Source organism: Staurois parvus, unplaced genomic scaffold (genome assembly GCF_062004578.1).
Source record: "Staurois parvus isolate SC_StPar_1 unplaced genomic scaffold, SC_StPar_1.0 ptg000303l, whole genome shotgun sequence".
NCBI classification, from domain to species: domain Eukaryota; kingdom Metazoa; phylum Chordata; class Amphibia; order Anura; family Ranidae; genus Staurois; species Staurois parvus.
This window is the reverse complement of record NW_028318099.1, coordinates 3,630,090-3,650,678: the sequence shown is the minus strand read 5'-3', so window position 1 is coordinate 3,650,678 and position 20,589 is coordinate 3,630,090. Positions and strand designations below refer to the sequence as shown.

Genomic DNA, 20,589 nt, shown 5'->3' with positions numbered 1-20,589 from the left:
CATATAAGCCATATGTCCATGAATTACTACATTTCTGTGTCCCTCAATGGACACTGAAGTGAAAAGGTTTGGCTGCAGATACCAAACTCCCTCCGACACTTCATAATAGAAGCACTTTGTGCTTGAGTAGGACATCGACAGGCCCAAGCTGCTTGGTGGGTAAGGGAGTGGAGGGGGTCTCCAAAAACATCTTAGAAGAGCACAGGTTTCCTGTATACTGTATTTCCCACAGAAGATAACATAGGCAGAAACAGGGAAATCAAAGCAGAACTCTTGAAGTTTAGAAATAGTATCTTTACATTTTTTTAGGGACAGAATTGCTCCAAGACCACAAAAGCAGGTGCTAAGTTTAAAAAAAAGCATAAATCTTCTTAAATGAAGCAAAGCTGATTTAGCAGAAAACATGTATGCAAATTCAGCTTGCCAATTACGTGAATGAAAGCTAAACAGTCTTAATGTCCAAGGCTTCAATAAATACCAACATGCTTAGAGAAGCCTTTCATCTTCTGGTGGATTTAGTAAACACTGGGGAATCATTAACAATTATAAAGCCCAAAAGGCAAATTGCTTCATTTAGTCTGGAAACTACAGATATACAGTAGTGTAGATATAGATGAATGAGAAATCGACCAAATAAATTTAGACATAAATATTGCTCTCATAGCTACAAATCAGATTTCACCTTTAATTTACCTAGATAATTTAACAAGGAGAAAGGAATATGAATGCCTGTCACTGGATTTCATTGATGCACCTGTAGTCACCCTGCCATAAGTGAAGATGACTAATTAGATTTAGTTCTGTTGGGTAGTAATCTTCCCAGGATACTTTGTAGAGTCTCACTTGGTCTTCCCCCAATTTTAGTGTCACTGCTGCCAGTAGGCAATGGCAACTTTGGCAATAGACAGGAGATATGAAGCAATGATGAGTTATACTGTAAAATGGTTATATAACCCCTGGCCAACCATTAGGAGGTTTATTGCCAGTGGTGCATGCTTGGGGGGGTTATATATTTGGGCAGTGGCCAGTTGAGCCCTCTTTCTCCCCGTGCTGCAGCCTGAGGATATGTCTGTTGGGGTTTGTGCTTCCGGGAACACACATAAGGAATAGCATGGGTAATATTTCATATGAATTGCATCTAAAAATAAGAAGTATTCATCTAAATGGAAACACATACTGATGATCTAACATTTCAGCCAGGACCCTTGGCAACAGAGAGATGGCATATTTGCTGAACTGGATATATATAAGGCACATGCTGAAAATCACAAACACCACAATTGATCTGATCAATAACTGAACATCGAAGTGCATAGGAGGCCTAAATGTCAGAAGTGCACATTAACGTTGAATAAGGTATTCCAGAACATGGAAAAAAATGTCGGCTGCACTGCTGAAGTCTCCTTCTGAAAATGGTATGCTCATAATCTGGGTTTAATATGTCCTGAGTCACCATCTTGAGACACTTGTATAGCTGAGGAATTCTGACTTTTCTCCAGCTATCATTAGCTGCATTCTTGTTTCGGGTCTGACTCAACTACTAATTATGGCCAAAGCCAGGCAACTAGAATTTTCAGAAGGAAGCAGCATAGACAGTATATGACTTTTTTTCTCATGACAGCCGTACTTTAGCATACATTGCTAAGATTTTTTTTTTTCATTCACAAACTTCTGGAGCAATAGGCCATTTCCTTATTCACATGAACAGATGAAATCTGAAATGGTGTTGTAAATTATACACATGCAAAACAAAAGATTATATACTGATTAAATATAAACGTTACTAATACACAGGCATCAGAGGTAATAAGTATTTGTTGGCTTCAACAAGATCAGGATCCCTGAAATTTTCACACCCCCAGGGACCTGAAACCTAGATTGCTCTATTCAGCAAATACCAATTTTGGTTTCTTAGTGTATTGCAACCCACTCGCTAAAATATTTCATAAGTTTCAACAAATCTTTAAAGTGGAATTCCAGGCAAACCCTAACTAGAAACAATTCACCCGTGCTCCCGTGATTGAATCGTTCTCCAAAATATATATACGGTAATGCTGCTGTTCAATTGGTAAACACTATGGCTCTCGAAACCTATAAAACACAGCACATAACAAAAATATTCAATTAGTATGCATTAAATATGAGTTCATTCAAACAGTGCTATATGCTCCTATCTTCCAACCAATCTTCAAATTAACATGCTCGGTGTGACATAGAAGTGTCTTGGTGCTCAAACAATTCCAGAAAGTGCTTGGTGACCCCTGCCCCTATGTACTCCTCACTCACTAGATAAGATGGACTATTTGCTTTTAGTGTACAAGAGTCAGAAACACTTTCTCTGGTGAGGTATGCCTCTTGGGTACCGCCAGGACTCCTTCCCAAAGTAATCTGTAATTCAATCTGATGTGTGTAAGACTGAGCTTACTGACAAATCCCGCTTCCCAAAATGTAAACCAGAGGGGGGACAGAACGCTCATATAGTGTAGTAATATTGTAATCGTAAAAAAAAAAAAAAAAAAGTTGAAATTACACTCACGGTTTAAAACAGAGAAAATGCAGAGAAGACAAACAGAGGTGCGGTGTCACTTTTTGTCTCCGGAACGCCGCTGGCTCGTGTACGCTCCACTCACCAGACGTGACATTACTCGTAAGGCCAAGAACCAGAAACAGAAAACACGTCAGTGCATTGAGCCCCTCTCACAGGGCGCTTTGGGAAAATTGGTTGGAAGATAGGAGCACGGAACAGTGTTTGAATGGACTCACATTTAATGCATATCAATTGGATATTTTTGTTATGTGCTGTGTTTTATCTGTTTTGATACCCTAACTAGCTTTAAAATGGTTTCCCTCCCCACCTAACACCTATGCAAACTAACCTGCAAAAGAAAGATAAATATACTTACCTATTTTCAGACTGTTCTGGTTTGGACCATTGAAGCCTATGAGTGATGCCATGCTTGTAAAGGCATTAGCTCTAAAAAAAAAAAAATGCCATACAGGCACATACAAGATCACTCTGAGTTTGGGGCTCATGGGGTCTCCATAGTGTAGCTGGCAAATAATTTAGGCAGCTCTAGCTGTTGGCACTTTAATCACAGTAGCAGTTCAAAATGTGTAGACAACTGGCTGGTTAAGCTTACATTTTATGCCACCAAGATACACTTATTTGTACTTTAAGATGGCAAAACTGGTAATAGAAAAAATAATAATTACCCTTCTTTGACTTCGCTCCTATCTTCAGTTTAGATGGCCAGGCAATCTGTGTATTTGTTTCCTCCATAATCTGCAGAAAGAATGTAAATGCATCTTTAGTAATTTAATAGTTCCCTTTTGGATTAATATGGAATTCTCACCATCATAGCTAGAGTTCAGAGTCTGGACAAGAAACCGCCTTAATAAAACATCTGATTAGGCAGACAGCTTTGATCAGACACCAATATCTGTTTCCTAGTAAATATCAGAGAGCTGACCATTTTAGCACATAAATATTAGACATTTCCCACCATGTGGAATCAATTTGTGGCCTTTTCAGCCCATTATAAATTCTTATTAACAGGATAAAACTCAAGTATCTACAGAAATGCAAATTAGAATTATGGGATTTTATTCATTTTACACAACAAGAGTTAGAAGATAGTGTATGTACATTATGTGTATGTATACATACATACACACACACACACCTACCAAATTTGGTGCCTGCTTAGACCTAAAGTACATGCAACATATCATTTCATTCAAATATTACATTTCTAAAAAGCTCTGTTTTGCTGTAGTTTCTTTATATGTGCTAAAATGGCACAGGTATAATTTTTTATGATGAATTACTTCCTATAAACTAGCTCAGTAGGACCAATCCACTTAGGAACAGTAGCCTCTTGGAACCACAAAGTATTTCAGTAGAAGTTGTAATACCAAATCTCATTTGCCATCTGTTGGTGAAATTTGGCACCTAGAACAAAATAGTTCCCTTGAACCATAATATCTATGTAGATAGACTACAGGAATCTAATTGTTTACCACGGTATAGTAGGAGGTAGGTCTCCCTTGAGGTGGTACTTGGTCATCATTTCAGGTGGGTTGGTGACGTCACATGCCTGTACGTCCTTCCAATCTTTGGAGTGCATGCTGGCTACATAGCGCTTCCAATAGCATACCATATAGCTGTATATATTGGTGCTGGTTGTTGGCAAAGTGAAATATAAGTGCAATTTCATGTGCAGTGCTTGTTTTTAATTTAATACATAAACTACACTGAGTATTTCCTGGTATATGTGGATTTGCTATTGAGAGGGAGAGAGCAGAGAACAGTACTTTTGGATCTTTGCTAATGCTGCAGGGAACATCGAATGCTTACAGTGCTCTATAATGTTTACAGCCTTGGAACAAGCGCAGGTTGACCTTCTGGTATAAGGGTCAACAGTTTCTGGTGAGTGTGTGCACAGTTACCACATGGTGGATGCACAGCATGATCTGCAGTGTTTTGCATGGTGTGGAGATGCACTTGCAAGGATACGATATTCACTTGATGGCCAGTGATATACTTGTACGTAGCTTGACATGAAGTGGTCATACCGGAATGATGGCTGTAGCTGCAGTCACCATCCCTGTATTTTTTTTTTAGAGCAGGCTGTTGGCTTTCTTGTAAAAGCAATCCAGTGGCTAATTAGCCACTGGATTGCTTTTACAAGTAGTGGGGGGACACCCCCTTCCACGGCTCTCTCAGGCTCTCCCGTTGCACCAGGAGACGTGAGTGACTAGCCGACACTTCCAAGGGCTGACCATAGATGTAATGAAGAGACCTGAACAGTTCCAATTACCTCTATGGTATAGCTAACCGGAAGTGATGAGCATTCATCAAATCCAGTTTCACCGGCTGTAAACAGCGCCATTTTAAAATTTGGAAAGCATCTGATCACACCAATCCTGCTGGGAAGAGGGCAGAGGAAACATGTGGGGTCTAATAGACCCCAGATCTCTCCATAAAGTATCTGTCACTGCCTATTGCTATCACAGGGGATATTTATATTCCCTGCGAGAATAAAAGTGCTAAAAAATTAAAGCAACGATGCAAAAAAAAATGTTTTTTAATTAAAAAAATTAAAGTCCACCCCCCTCGTGCTGACATGCAAAGGCGAATGCACAAGTCAGTCCCGCCCGTGCGCAAACAGTGATCATCCCACATATGTGAGGCAACACCGTAAAAGTCAGATCGAGGGCAGTTATTCTAGCACCAGACCTCCTGTGTGAATCTAAATTTGTAACCTGTAAAGGCTTTTAAAGCGTCGCCTATGGATAATAAAATTTACATTGTTCATTGCCACTGCATGAGCATGCACAATTTTAAAGTGTGACATGTTTGGTATCTATTTACCCAGCAAAAGATCATCTTTTATGCTTTACCAAACAATTGGGTATCATTGTTTTTTGTGCAATAAAAAAGTGTGTTTTCTTTAAAACAAATTGTGTTTGAAAAACTGCTGAACATAAAAAATATCATGCTGGATATCTATACTGAAATGGACTGGATAATGTGTTAGGAACGTAAAGATGCCCCATTGTTTGATGGAAATGAAAATTATCAACCTACAGAGGACTGAATTCAAAGACACCCCGAAAATCAAAGTGAAAAAATGATGCAGCAAGCTAGTCGATTTTGCTAAAATTTCATTGCAGTAACTCAAAATGGTATTCAGTAGATTGTATGGCCCCACGTGCTTGTATGCATGCCTGACTACGTCAGGGAATGCCCCTAATGGGACAACAGATACTGTCCTGGGGTATTTCCTCTGGATCAGAGCATGTCTGAGCTCCGCATGGGGCCATTCAATGGCATCATCCTTTATCCTCCAGGAACTGCCTGCATACTCTTGCCACATGAGGCTGGGCATTGTTGTACAACAGGAGGAACCCAGGACCCACTGCACCAGCTTAGGGTCTGACAATGGGTCCAAGGATTTCATCCCGATATCTAATGGCAGTCAGGGTGCCATTGTCTAGCCTGTAGAGGTCTGTGTGTCCCACCACGGATATGCCTCCCCAGACCATCACTGACCCACCACCAGTACGGTCATGCTGAACGATGTTACAGGAAGCATAACATTCTCCATGGCTTCTCCAGACCCTTTCATATCCATCACGTGCTCAGAGTGAACCTGCGCTCATCTATGAGAAGCACAGGGCGCCAGTGGCAGACCTGTAAATTCTGGTGTTCAATGGCAAATGCCAATCAAGCTCTTTAGTGCCAGGCAGTGAACACAGGCCCACTAGAGGACGTCGAGCCCTCAGGTCACCCTCATGAAGTCGGTTTCTGATTGTTTGGTCAGAGACATTCACACCAGTGGCCTGCTGGAACTCATTTTGTAGGGCTCTGGCAGTGCTCATCCTGTTCCACCTTGCACAAAGGAGCAGATACCGGACCGATTGATGGGTTAAGGACCTTCTATGGCCCTGTCCAGCTCTCCTAGAGTAACTGCACATCTCCTGGAATCTCCTCCATGCTCTTGAGACTGTGCTGGGAGACACAGCAAACCTTCTGGCAATGGCACGTATTGATGAGCCATCCTGGAAGAGTTGGACAGCCTGTGCAACCTCTGTAGGATCCAGGTATTGCCTCATGCTACCAGCAGTGACACTGACCCTAGCCAAATGCAAAACTAGTGAAAAACAGTCAGAAAAGATGAATAGGGAAAAAATGTTAGTGGCCTCCACCTGTAAAACCATTCCTGTTTTGGGGGTCATCTCATTGTTGCCCATCTAGTGTACCTGTTGTTAATTTCAGTGGAAATTGATTAACAACCCTCTCTGTTACTTAACTGACCAGATCAATATCCCCAGAGTTTAATTGACTGCTAAACTCTGATTAAAAAGTGTTCCTTTAATTTTTTTGAGCAGTGTATATAATGCTTAGGGGTTTTAAGTAATTTTCTATAAAAAAAAAAATACAGATTTTACATGTAAACCAAGTGTCAGAAAAGGCTTGATTTTCAAGTAGATATCTTCCACATTGAGCACAGATTTGGATTAATGGATGGACTTTAGTTATCCCACAAATTTGAATTGTTCAAATTTTAATGTTGTGGAAAAGTAACTTCAGAGCGGTACAATGTTTAGCTTTCATTTTGCAGATATATTTCTTAGTAAGTTGTGTTCCTATTCAAAGATTACATTTTTATGGTCTCCATATTGTCTCGTCTATGCTGGTCTGCAGTTGTTGAGGAAAGATAGAAAATTACTATATGCACACTGTTTATGCAAATGTTATTATTAAAAAGCAAACTGAAGGCTCTCTCATACAGTGCTACTGGAAAAATACAGAACAACATCAATTACTCAAACACTGAACAAAGGTAAAAACATATTTAGCTTGTCAATTCTGCACTCATAGTAAACGTGAAATGTGGTACCAAGTACATTTCAACTAGGTGGTACTAAGAACAACCACTGATAAGACCCGAGACATCACTCCACATCCTTCAATGCAGCTTGGATGTGCCAAGCAATTTAATATTTGATAAGAAAAAACTCAAATAATTTGATGACATATGGCTCATAGCATAGCATTATAACATCTAAAACTCTAGTGCTCAGTGAAAACTAATAATGAGAGTCTGGCATTCCTTTAACCCAACACTTTGAGACCATCAGCCTGCTCTTTAAGGCAGATATTAAATACTAATGGATTTTGCAAGAGATCAAAGCAGAGCATACATATTGTGAAAGGCTAATCACAGGTAATATTAAGAAATATACTAAAGTAGGAGGCCAGAATGAAAAAACAGGTTTTATTGAAAATATGAAGATGGATAAAGGAAAACACAAAACTAAAGGCACAACACTTATTTTTAACCTTTAGATAGGGTGGAGAGAGATTAGAACACCTTTAAGTTTTTATTGATGTCTGTGTTTCCTTTAGAAAGATTCACCCTCTCTCCATTTGTCCTGGTGGTTAAAAGTGAAAGTGAAAGGAAATCCCAAATGTTGGGTTGTCACCAGAAGAGAAATAGAGTGGAATCTTCCAAAGAAAACACTAGTTCTGGTGACCCTGATGACTACCAGGGATTTCCCTCACTTTGGAGGGATTTCCTCTGGTTTCCTGATGTGGTTATGGAATAGGAAGTGAAAGCAAATCTCTCCAATTGACACAGATGACCAAAAGTAACTCACAAGAATTATAAGCCTTCATTTCGCTATCCAAAACTGGAAAAGCAGTGTGCCTTCGGTTCTACTACTAGTCTTTCTTTAGATAATACCCTGGGGTATTACTTACAAAAAAATAATAGCCAAGCAGAGGCATCACATAAAAAAAGGATTGCCAAAAACTGCAGATAAAAAGAATGGATCTTTGGGTTTCCAAAGAGATTTAACTAAATTTATATTCACCTGCATTATGTGTAATTTCTTACATCCAAATTAAAAAAGCACCTCCTAGGGTCTGTAAGAATGTAATAGTACATCCTGAAGGCTGTGCTGTGTAACCTCCTCTCTGGTTCCTTCATGACCAATTGCATTCAACTTTCATGTCAGCTCTGAATCCGATAAATAGCAAGGGGACTTTGAAATAAATTCAAAACAGCTAGTCTGAACTATATGACCATTTGTGAATATAGCTATAATGGTTGCAGAATTCTACAATTTGTATTTCCTCAAACTGATCCCAGTTCATGGCTGAGTTCTCTGCCAAACCAAAGCTTAGAATCAAATCCTAATACAAAGTGAGAAACCCCAACTTATTTTAAAGACATAAAAGCTGTAAATGAAAGGGGAATAAACAGATTCAACGCTAAGTGAAGCCCTAGAGGAGACAATTTTAAGCTGAAGCTAAAGTATACACAGAGGCCATCACAAACTCATTTAAAATCCCAACTGGATCCTTGTGATTCATTGCTATAATGCAACCAGACTGCATATATAGTGACCTGTGGCTGTTTTCGTTATTGTTACACTATTAATGGCTGCATTATGGGTTAAAGTACTTTGTGCTGACAAGAAAACAGTCTAGTTGTACCACAACTCTGTAGCACAAAACAGTGGCCTGGCTCTCCAGTGGGCTCATATGTCCCATGAACACTGCTCAAATTACATTTTGCTCAGAAAGCCAGAACACTGTTGATCAGAGCAATGCTCAAGGGGTGTTGAACCAAGGGAGAGCTGGGAGGACCATTGCTTCATTTGAAAGAGCGTTGGTCCAACTCTATGTGCTCCATATTTTCTTTTTTTCACTATAAATCCAACCTGATTGCATTAGGACCTGTGTAGAATGATTTTGTTTGCTTCAAATCTATGGGACTGCAAAAACCACTTGAAGGAGGTTAAATGCATCTATCAATGAATTCTGAATGATCTCAGAAGTGGCTAAAAATGATCAACCCAGCCAGGCACCACCTTGTTGACAACTTTTCTATGTTAAATGATCTCTAGACTTAACCCTTATGCAATAGCCTTTTAGACACTGCTTCCATAAATTTTAATATCTACAACTCCTCTTCCATGCATCTCAAAAATCAGCAGCTCTCTTAAAACCAACATGCACCTTTTTGTTTTAATAACGCTCTATCAGAACGGGGGTTCTTAATCTCAATTTTTAATCTCAGCCATCCAACAGTGAAGGGTAACACAAGATGCCTTTTCAGAGATCCTAACAGAAATCCATACTAAAGATGCTATGCTGTGCCTTGAGAATCACAATTTTTTAATGATTGGGCAAGGAATCTAAATCCTTTTAGGGCTTCCAATTCAAACTGAGGCCCAGCATCCAAAGACCACCAAGATTCCTTACTTTTAAACCTCATCACAGGTGCATCCCCTTCTCCCATTTAAACTGAGACTACTGCCCAGTAGCTATGGTAAGAAGTCCACTGGGGATGGCAGGTTTTGAAGCGAAAAATGAGAACAGATAAAAAAAAATGTCTGCATATTTCTCCCAATCCCCAGATATAACTCATGTTTCTTTACATGTTTGTGTGGAAAAAAAACACTGCATAACAGTGCTTCCTGTATCATCCCACCCATAAAGGAATACATTTTGATATGTACCTAAAGAATTTGTTCTCACTACCCCTTCATTAGATTCATGTAATGTGCTCATATTAATTGATCAGAACTGTAGATAACTTTTTTTCCCAGAGGAAAGGGGCACTGCTTTGGGCAACAAGAATTGCAAGAGAATAAGAGATGCATGCAGCTCACCACTGCAAATTATGGGTGTGGAAAAATTGTGCAAGCAATAGGAGGGGCTTAAAACTTAATGTTGTGTCCTTGTATTCACACAGTTAGGATTAATTAGCGTGCCACAAGCAAAAGTCTAAAGACACATAAATCCTCAGCAAAATTCTTTGTTTAAAAAAAAAAAAAGTCTTCAATTACAAATGCATTACTGCAACCTAGCCTACCTTGAAGAACATAATCATTAACAAAAATCATTGACTGCTTACCTAGCAACCAGCAACTGTTGTACAATATAGCATAAAGTGTGTAGTGGTCAGAAGTATGAAATACACAGCATGACATACAGAGTTCAGTGGTCAAATGAATATCATATACAGCCCCGTGTACAGAGGGCATGAGTACATCATACGCAGCTTGGCATACAGAGTACGGTGGTCAAGAGTAGGTCATACAGCCTTGCGTACATATGCAGTGGTCAGGAACATGTCCTACACAGCCCACTGAACAGAGAGGCAGTGGTCAGAAGCAGGTCATACACAGCCCACCCTTCCATCATTCTGCAGTGCTGTTCACCTCTCCAGTCCCTTTGGAATTCTCTCCTCCCTGCACAGCTCAGCTCACTTCAAAAATCCCTCTATACCACACATTCCCGCATCCCCCTGCAGCTTTTTCTTGCTCAGGATTCCCGCACCATGCAGCTCCAACTGTGTGTTCAGTGGTCAAGGCTAAAGTCCCTGCACCATGCAGCCAGCACTGTGTGTCCAGTGAGCAGGGGTAAAAGTCCAGCCATACATGTGGCCAATCTTGGTGCTCCCCTCCAGGCTGAGCTGTCCATCCACGGCCTGTGGAGGAGTATGCTACCGCCAGGATGCATGGGCAGTGCTGATCCCGCCCCTTAAAGTGGCCACCAGCGTGCACCAAGGATAGATGCTCTAAAGGGATTTTGAACCCCATATCTATGCCCCTGTGACCAACTAATCCTGAACTAATCTTGATTGTTTTAAATTACATTTGCCTAGAAATAAACTTGATCCAAAATGTCTGCTAAAATCATAAAGATATCCATATAAGTACACAATTTTATCCTAATCTTCTTAAAATTTTTACAGAAAAATACATTACTGGTCTGGATAAAATATGTTATGTTCCAAAAGTCCCAACATAAAACAGCCAATTGAAACGAGTACAATAAAAGGACTATCACTAAAATGGCAACCTCAGGAGTCTTCTAGGCGGCTTTGTGGCATCACTGGCACCTAGCGGAATAGGCCAGAATATGAAGTCTGCAGTAACCATTGTAATATTTTTAACATTTGAGCTAGTGATTCTTCATATGGGAAGGGGGCTAACAAATAGTGTATAGTTTTGTATTAGTGAAAAGTCAACATTAAAGCCACTGGAGTGAGAAAAAGAAATTACAACTGTAAATGTGATTGTCACTGGAAAGTCAGCAAAGACAGTACCTAATATGAGCCAAAATGAGTCATCCCTTATCACAATCACGATTGCTGAAATGCCACATTTGTTTGAAATTGAAAACATATGCAAATATTTTAAAGTATTGACTTAAAGCCACAGAAAGAAGCATTAACGATTTTACTCAAATGTGACTGCAGATGAAGCTCATAGCTGAAGGACGACAACATCAAAGCCTTTATGTAATGCTAATAGACTATTCAGATATTTATTTACAGAATGACCATGACAACAGATGACCACAAAGAAATCAGTAGGCTGGCCTAAAATAATAAAAAATAAATACATAAATAAAAGTAAGCCACAAGATGTGTGACCTTAAAACCAACCCGCTATCACTGAAAAAGTGAAGCAATATTAGCTGTTTTGGACTGTTATGCTCACCACCTTTAGGGCTTGTTCACACCCCCGCCATCAGTGTCATCCACATCGGGGACCCCTGCCATCAGTGCCCCCTTATTCTGTTTCCTGCCAGCGGTGTCCCCCACCCTCAGTGTCCTCCTCATCTATTCCCGACCCGCATTGTCCACCACCATTAGTGCCCCTTTGTCTGTCCTCTGCCATCAGTGTCCCACTCATCCATTCCCCACCATTTGTGCCCCCTAATTTGTCCCCCATTACCAGTGACCCCTCATCTGTCCCCCACCATCAGTGACTGCTCATCTGCCCCCCACCATTAGTGCCCCCTTATTGGTCCTCCATCATCAGTGTCCCACCATTAGTGTCCCGCACGGTCATTGCCCCCCGTCATCAGTGTCCCCCACTGTCATTGTCCCCCACCATCAGTGTCCCCCACCATTAGTGGTACCCCCTCATCTGACCCCCAACCATTAGTGCCCCCTTATTTGTCCTCCATCATCAGTGTCCCACCATTAGTGTCCCCCATTGTCATTGCCCCCCGTCATCAGTGTCCCCCACTGTCATTGTCCCCCACCATCAGTGTCCCCCACTGTCATTGTCCCCCACCATTAGTGGTACCCCCTCATCTGACCCCCAACCATAAGTGCCCCCTCATCTGACCCCAACCATTAGTGCCCCCTGTGACGATCGCGGCATCAGACCCCAGCCCTTCTCACCAAACTCATGACCGAAGAACTAGCCAATCTAAAGCCACGCTGTCACGTGCGTAACAATGCCACGCACACAGATTTTCCAGCTAATGGACCACAACCTGTGTACATGCAGCCTGAGAGCGATTGTTACTGGGTCAGGTTAATTACGCAATTAACCTTTCACACTGCCACCACCTCCTTTTTGTACAGAGAAAGAGGAAACTCGGCAATATCAGCAATAATACTATGATGGTTGAATAATTGTCGGTATACCACTGTCACTGGAGGCAGGGATATACCGAAGTTTAAAACACACACACAGTAGCGCTTTTCAGGAGGCAGAGATTCTTAGTTTGCATTAAAGAGCTTTAGAAAAAGTTCAACACTTTCAGAAAATAAGATTTATTACTAAAAGGTCAAAAGGGTGCAAAACAAATATTTACAGAAAAAGACGTAGAAAAAAAAAAAAAAAAAAAAAAAAAAAAAAAAAATTATATATATATATATATATATATATATATATATATATATATATATATATATATATATATATATATATACACTGTGTATATATATATATACACATACATATATACATACACATACAGTTGTGTTCAAAATAATAGCAGTCAGACATCACTAACCTGATCAATCACTGTTTTTGGTAGAAATGATATTTCTACATGGCAAACAATTTACTAGCAGGTGTAGTAGAGTAATAGAAATCCAACAGACCCAACAGTCATGACATGCATGCTGCTGATTCTGTGTAATTGAATCACTACTTGAAAGGGGCATGTTCAAAATAATAGCAGTGTGGAGTTCTATTAGTGAGGTCATTCACTCTTTGAAAAACAGGTGGCAATTATTGCCCTTATTTAAGGAAGGAAGGCCGCAAATGTTGTACATGCTAGTTGCGGTGCATTTCTCTCTGAAATTCTAAGGAAAATGGGTTGTTCCAGACATTGTTCAGAAGAACAGCGTACCTTGATTAAAAAGTTGATTGGAGAGGGGAAAACATATAAAGAAGTGCAGAAAATGATAGACTGCTCAGCTAAAATTATCGCAAATGCTTTAAAATGGCAACCAAAACCTGAAAGACGTGGAAGAAAGTGAAAAACTAACATTCGAATGGATAGAAGAATAGCCAAAATGGCAAGGACTCAGCCAACAATCAGCTCCAGGAAGATCAAAGAAGGTCTAAAGTTACCTGTGAGTACTGTTACAATTAGAAGACGCCTATGTGAAGCCAAGCTATCTGCAAGAAGCCCCTGCAAAGTCCCACTGTTGAAAAAAAGACGTGCTGAAGAGGTTACAATTTGCCAAAGAGCACATTGACTGGCCTAAAGAGAAATGGTGCAACATTTTGTGGACTGATGAAAGTAAGATTGTTTTTTTTGGGTCTAGTGGCCGGAGACAGTTTGTCAGACGACCCCCAAACACTGAATTCAAGCCACAGTACACTGTGAAGACAGTGAAGCATGGTTGTGCAAGCATCATGATATGGGGATGTTTCTCATACTACGGTGTTGGGCCTATTTATCGCATACCAGGGATCATGGATCAGTTTGAATACATCAGAATACTTGAAGAGGTCATGCTGCCTTATGCTGAAGAGGAAATGCCCTTGAAATGGGTGTTCCAACAAGACAATGACCCCAAACACACCAGTAAATGTGCAACATCTTGGTTCCAGACCAACAAGATTGACGTTATGGAGTAGCCAGCCCAATCTCCGGATCTTAATCCAATAGAAAACTTGTGGGGTGAGATAAAAAAATGCAGTTTCTAAGACAAAACCAAGAAATAGAGAAGAACTGTGGAATGTAGTCCAATCATCCTGGGCTGGAATACCTGTTCACAGGGGCCAGAAGTTGGTTGACTCCATGCAACACAGATGTACAGCAGTTCTCAGAAACAGTGCTTATATAACTAAATATTAAATAAGTGATTCAAAGGAAAGCAAAATCTTTAGACATTTTTCAGTTTATATAGTGAATGTTTGAGTTTGTAAAGAAGAATACAAACGCTGCTATTTTTTTTGAACAGTCTAATATTCACTTTTCTTCAATTTTTTTTAGAGGAACAACACAAATTTGATATATTTTTCTTCATGTTTTGATTTGGAATAGAATGTGTAGTGTTCCCAATGCATTTGTGTGTATGAAAATAAAAGCTATTAGAGGGATTTTGAGCTTTATTCACTTTTTTCAACACACTGCAATTATTTTGAACACAACTGTGTTGTATATAAATATACAGAAAACAATATCACAGCAAAGATAACAGAAAGAAGTTTAGAGGAATAAAGTACTTGCCAAAAGCCTTGGGGTAAGCAGTTTTCAAGTTCAGAGCAAAAGGGCTGTCTCCCACAGTTGGTTCCAATGTTACAAGGGAGAATCTTCAACATCACTCAGCTTAGCTTTTTCTAGGAACTCCACAGGGTGTCTCCCTGAAGCAGAGAACCAATCGCCTCATTTGGGGAGGGGGTGGTGTAGGCGGGAAGCTCAGGCTATGACCAAAGCCTTCGCAAATTATACTAGGGCCAATAACTTTTCCTAGGTACATATAACATTCTATCTACGAGTAGATTAATACCCAGAATCTTCTGCTGAACGTCTACATATGAAATATGAGATACCTGCTTGGATGGTTAAGGAGATATAATTTTCTGCTATCCTGTATATGCCAGCTAGGGGGTGTAATATACCAGGCGACTTGTCTTAAAGTGAGCCATCCGAATATGTGCTCCCTGTTTATGTAATTATGTCCTATTTGAAGATATAAAATTATATGAAAAAGTGAGTTTTTAAATATTTCTATTTTTACGACTACCTGGAATGCCTTTGAGCTCAGTGAAGGACTTGGTTTATGGCTTTACGATATCCCAGATTGAGAAGTTAAATAGACATCTAGGCCCCAGCTTGGTTGGAATTTTATAGCCCTGGAGCTCTCCCACTGGGGCCTGTTGCCTTTTTAACACAGACCACATTCCTGAGGGAGGGGGGAAATTGGAGGAGGAATCCTGATTTGGGAGAGAGAGATACAAAATGGAGGGGTTTGGAGCAAAAAGGATGACTGCGTCCATCTCTGTGTGCATGATTGCTACACCTCCTTATTTGTCCTCCACCATCAGTGTGCCACTCATCTGACCCCCACCATTAGTGCCCCCTCATCTGTCCCCCACAATATGTTTCCCCACTTTTACTGTCTCCCAGCAGTAGTGCCCCCTTATTTATCCCCCACCATCAGTGTCCCCTCATCTGTCCCCCACCATTAGTGACTGCTCATCTGTATCCCACATCAGTGTACCCCACCATCAGTGCCCCCTCATCTGATCCTCACCATCAGTGTACCCCACCATTAGTGTTACCCCCTCACCTGACCCCCACCATTAGTGCCCCATTATTTGTTTTCTGCCATCAGTGTCCAGCACATCTATCCCCCACCACTAGTGTCCCCTCATTTGTCCCCGCCATCAGTGTTAGCAACATCCCCTCCCTTCCACCATCACTGACTTGAGCAGATGCATGATCCTGCAGAAAACCACAGGTCTCTGCAGATGGTGTGAACAAACCCATGCTCTTCCTCTGTGCCAATTTGCAGGAAACATACAGTAACAGACTCTCTTTAAATTCTGTTCCAACTCCACAAGTTATAATATTCTTTACTGATTTTTGTTTGTTTGCTTTAAGAAAATAAAAAAGTACAACAAGATGACATATTATTCAACACATTAGGAAATATGCTGTAATTAGTGAATAGCAAATACTGGAGGGCAGGCTTAAGAACAGGACACTTCAAAGAGTATAAACCCACATAGTGTGTGTGTATATACTGTATATAATATATGTATATGGGTTAGACAAAAAAATGGCAACACTACATGATTTGCAGGTGCAAAAGTGATGAAATGTTTTGCATTGAAAGCTAAAGTGATGTAATGTTCTTTTGCTTCTGCATCCCGTGAAGACTGAAATTGAGCTCTGCAGTCACTTTTGCAGCAGTTGTTTCCTTATCCTGGGTCACAATCCTGCGCAATGTCCTTTGTCCTTTTGTCTCTTTTTGTCAGTTGACCATGTTCTCTCTGACATAAATGACAAAAGCGAAGCTTCCCACCTTTTAGCTAGGTGTCCCATCACATGGAAGGAAAAGAGTGTTACATCACTTCCACTTTCAATGCGAAACATGTCACACACATTCATTAAATATTAAACAAAATCAATTTTTGAAAAATGGGCAAACCAAATAAACTGCTCCATATTTAGCTTGGCACAATATATATAAATACACACTATTATGTTTATCACAAGAACAACAACATTTCTAGTTATCTTTGTTTTTTAGGTGCTTTAATGGAGTACCAATGATTATATATATATATATATATATATATATATATATATGTTACACACTCATTGCAAAACTGTTGTACAGCAAAAGGAAGACAGGTACCCCCGAGCATTGATTGGGGGGTTGGATTTGCTCTGCAACCTGCTTTCAACACCATATGATTGCCTGCTTGGTGTTTCAGTTCATCCCCTAGTTTGCGGCTGCTATGAATCTTAAAGGATACGTTCACTTTTTATTAAAAAACAATAAATGCACTTATTTTGCAGGTAAAAAAAATGTGCATTTATTATTTTTGTCTACAGGAGCCTGTAAAGCATTGCAACAGCGATCAGAAGGATGTATGGGATGTACGAGCAAGCAGATATACTGACATGAAGAATGAATCAACTACCACGGCGCTCCACAGCGCCGCGGTAGTTCACCGAGGACTACAAGCCGACAGCCACTAAGGTACTAAGGTAGTCGCTCATTCACAGAGGACTGCCCCGCACAGCCATGTTTTTTTTTTTAATTTGACAGCTAGTGAGGGGGGAGAAGATCCCCCGCTGGTCTCATTGTAACATGTTACACCCAAAATATGAGTGTTACGAAAGATGAACTTATCCTTTAAACTCAAGCCGTTTGTTGTAGTACTAAACACCAGGGGCTGGAGTACAGGCAGAATGGCAGCAGCAGAAGTTAAGCAGGCTGGGGTGTAAGTACAGGATTTGCAAATGCAAACCAGTCCCATCCTTGAGAGGGGCCCATGTGGTTTTCCTGTATACCTAGAAGGGGGGGCAGAATACAGAGGAACCGGGGAGGGGGGGCTGGGAGAGAGCACAGGGGCCCAGGGCAGCAGTTAGAAGCTGGATTAGAAGAGCGCAAGGTGGCATCTGCAGCTGAATCTACAGAGTCCGCACACATGCATGTGCAAGATTGAGGGCTGTGGAAGGTGGAACATCAGACAGAGATATGTTTAGACCCCTGATCTCTCACCGAAGCACCCCCCCCCATACCCCTAATAAAATTGGGAAAAAAATAAAATATAATATTGAGAAAATATAAATAATCTAAAATGGGAAAGAAAACACAAATAAAATAAACTACTGACACCAGTAGTGGAACTACCAGGGCCGCAAAGATCACACTTGTGTTCCACCACCCGGCTCAGAGGAAAGGAGAGTCCCTTCATGGCTTCTTGCACTGGGGTCCTGAAGGTTCTAGTTATGTCTCTGTAAGCAGGAATTAAAGTAGCATGGGTTACAATCCATGGCCCTTGCCTCCCTTATGTCTGAAGATGGGACTACTAAAATCCATATTCCTACCAAAATATGTATAAAGACAACCTGTAGAGCTCATACAGGAGAAGTTGTTCAGTGCAAACAATGAATTTATCAAAAAAATATACTGCACCTCACACAGAACACCAGCGCTGCTCTCCAGATGTTTGACCGCTAAGACTTTGGGCAAGAAACCAATTCCTCTTCCAGAAAACTAATTGTCTAGAGCATTTATCTTTGCTTAGCAACAATTGGCATTCCTGGAAGGGGATCTGCATGTCCAAAAACCTGCCAACATGCCAATGTGTTTCTGATTGAACATGCCTTGTTATGTTACAAACACACAACGTACTTAATTTGTTATCTCCAGAGGAATTTTATGCATCTATTTTGCAAATTTAAAATAGACTATTTAACTATAGTTAAATAAATGAGTATAAACATGCAGTTTCAATATTAATGGGTTTTCCAGTCTCATTACGCCACAAAAATTACAATTTAAAAACCACAAATTAAAGCAGAAATCCTTTTAGTAACAGACAGGGTATTCCACGTTAAAGGAACACTCCAAAGTAAGAAAGCAGGGACCAGTAGAGTGGTTGCTAGTAATAATAAATAAAAAGCTGTAAAGGTATAATCAATTTGTTGTTTGAAAGTCATGCTGTAACTGACTTTCACAATGCTCTTCCATCGCCCCAGCTGTCAAAACAATTCCTTACAGCCTTCGAGTTTGACTACTAAGAAAGTCATGACTGGGGCCTTCAGGATGCAAACAGTGGTGGGCTAATGGAGGATACTCTTCATTTACAAACACTGCTCACCTCCTGTGTGCTTCTCCCATTCCCAGTTTTCATGTCCATGTACAAACGCCCTTTAAATAAATTTTGATAAGAGAAATACGTAGGCTGCCATTGCAGGCCTTTCTGAAAACAATACATTCAGCCACTGACCTAAGTACAAAGATCAGGAATTCTGGCCTCTCACTTTCACTTGATGTATGGTTGCTGTGTCAGTGACTTGCAGGGGTGGACTTACAACTTATGAGGCCCCCGGGCAATAGGGGATCATGGGGCCCCCCGTGTCCTCACCCACACTCAAACTACACCCAAAAAGCCTATGAAAAGGTACTAGGGGCATCTCATGGGGCCCCCTACTGACCCTGGGCCCTCGGGCAGTGCCCAAGTGCCCAAATGGTCAGTCCGCCCCTGGTGACTTGGATCTAATTAAACTAGAGTCAGGCAAACTAACATTTTTTAAAATAGGCCAGTAATGGCAAGTCCCCATATTTCTCTATTATACTCTCAAAACATCAAACATTATTTCAAGGTGGACTGAATTGGACCACTACTTGTTTCATTTCAAAGGGAAGCCATAATTTATTGATTCTCCTTCAGAATCCTGGATTCCACTGTACCATTATGCCTCAATAATCAAACTTAAAGTGTTACAAAACCCCCAACAGTACAATTAGTCTATATATGCAGTAAAGCATGCTGGTTATACACACTGTGAAACCAAAAGGGGTTAATCCTCCACATTGTGTAAAAAGGATATTTGATCCCGTCTTCTCTGACCCTCCCCTTCTACTGTTTCCAATCCATCTGCTGATAGAACAGAGACTTGGGGGCAAGCTGCACATGCTCAGTTTGGTGTGTATGGCTGAGGTATTTTTTTTTTCTTTAGCAGAGTCCATGTGATCAGCACAGGGCTAATTAGCGCTGCCCAGACCGGAGGCCAGGAATTATGCAGCCCCATAGAACAATCAAGGGAGAATGAAAACTCCTCCTATATGCTTTAACAAGTGCTCTGCTGGACACTGTTAGAAGTCACAAGACTGCTCTAACTGCTGATGAGAAATGGTATTTAGCAGTTTATTAAAATAACTGCATTTCCATGTTCTGTGTACTGTGGGAGACCAGATATAGTGATTACAGGGTCATGGGTTTAGTAACACTTTAATCAACCAATCACATGTAACTAATAGTAGGAAAAGGGGCCCTTTGTTGTTTACAAGGGGGTAACATATTAAAATAAACATGTGCTAAAAGTATTAAATCGCATGCCATAGTTGACCCCATAAAATAATAGTTGTTTTGATGATCTGCTAAATATTGGTTACGGTTGGTATTTTTGGTAACTGTCCTGGAAAAAAGATTAGGAGTTTTGGTTTAACAGTCTTCAATTGTTTCAAACTAGGTTTTTCTCCATTTCTCAATTTTTCTAAACCATGCAGCTAGGTAACTAGCATGTTCAGGGGTTAGCAATGGGAAGCCTCTGTATTT

The 20,589-nt window shown here is 40.5% G+C and overlaps 1 protein-coding gene across 4 annotated transcripts in view; it reads right to left on the bottom strand.

Moving 5' to 3' along the window:
- BICC1 (BicC family RNA binding protein 1) overlaps positions 1 to 20,589 on the bottom strand; it is a 333,531-nt gene that overhangs the window by 143,002 nt on the left and 169,940 nt on the right. For all 4 annotated transcript variants that reach the window (XM_089683147.1, XM_089683149.1, XM_089683150.1 and 1 more), the window contains exon 3: positions 3,214 to 3,283. In XM_089683147.1, coding sequence (XP_089539273.1) covers positions 3,214 to 3,283 — 70 coding nt within the window. The remainder of the gene's footprint in view (positions 1 to 3,213; positions 3,284 to 20,589) is intronic.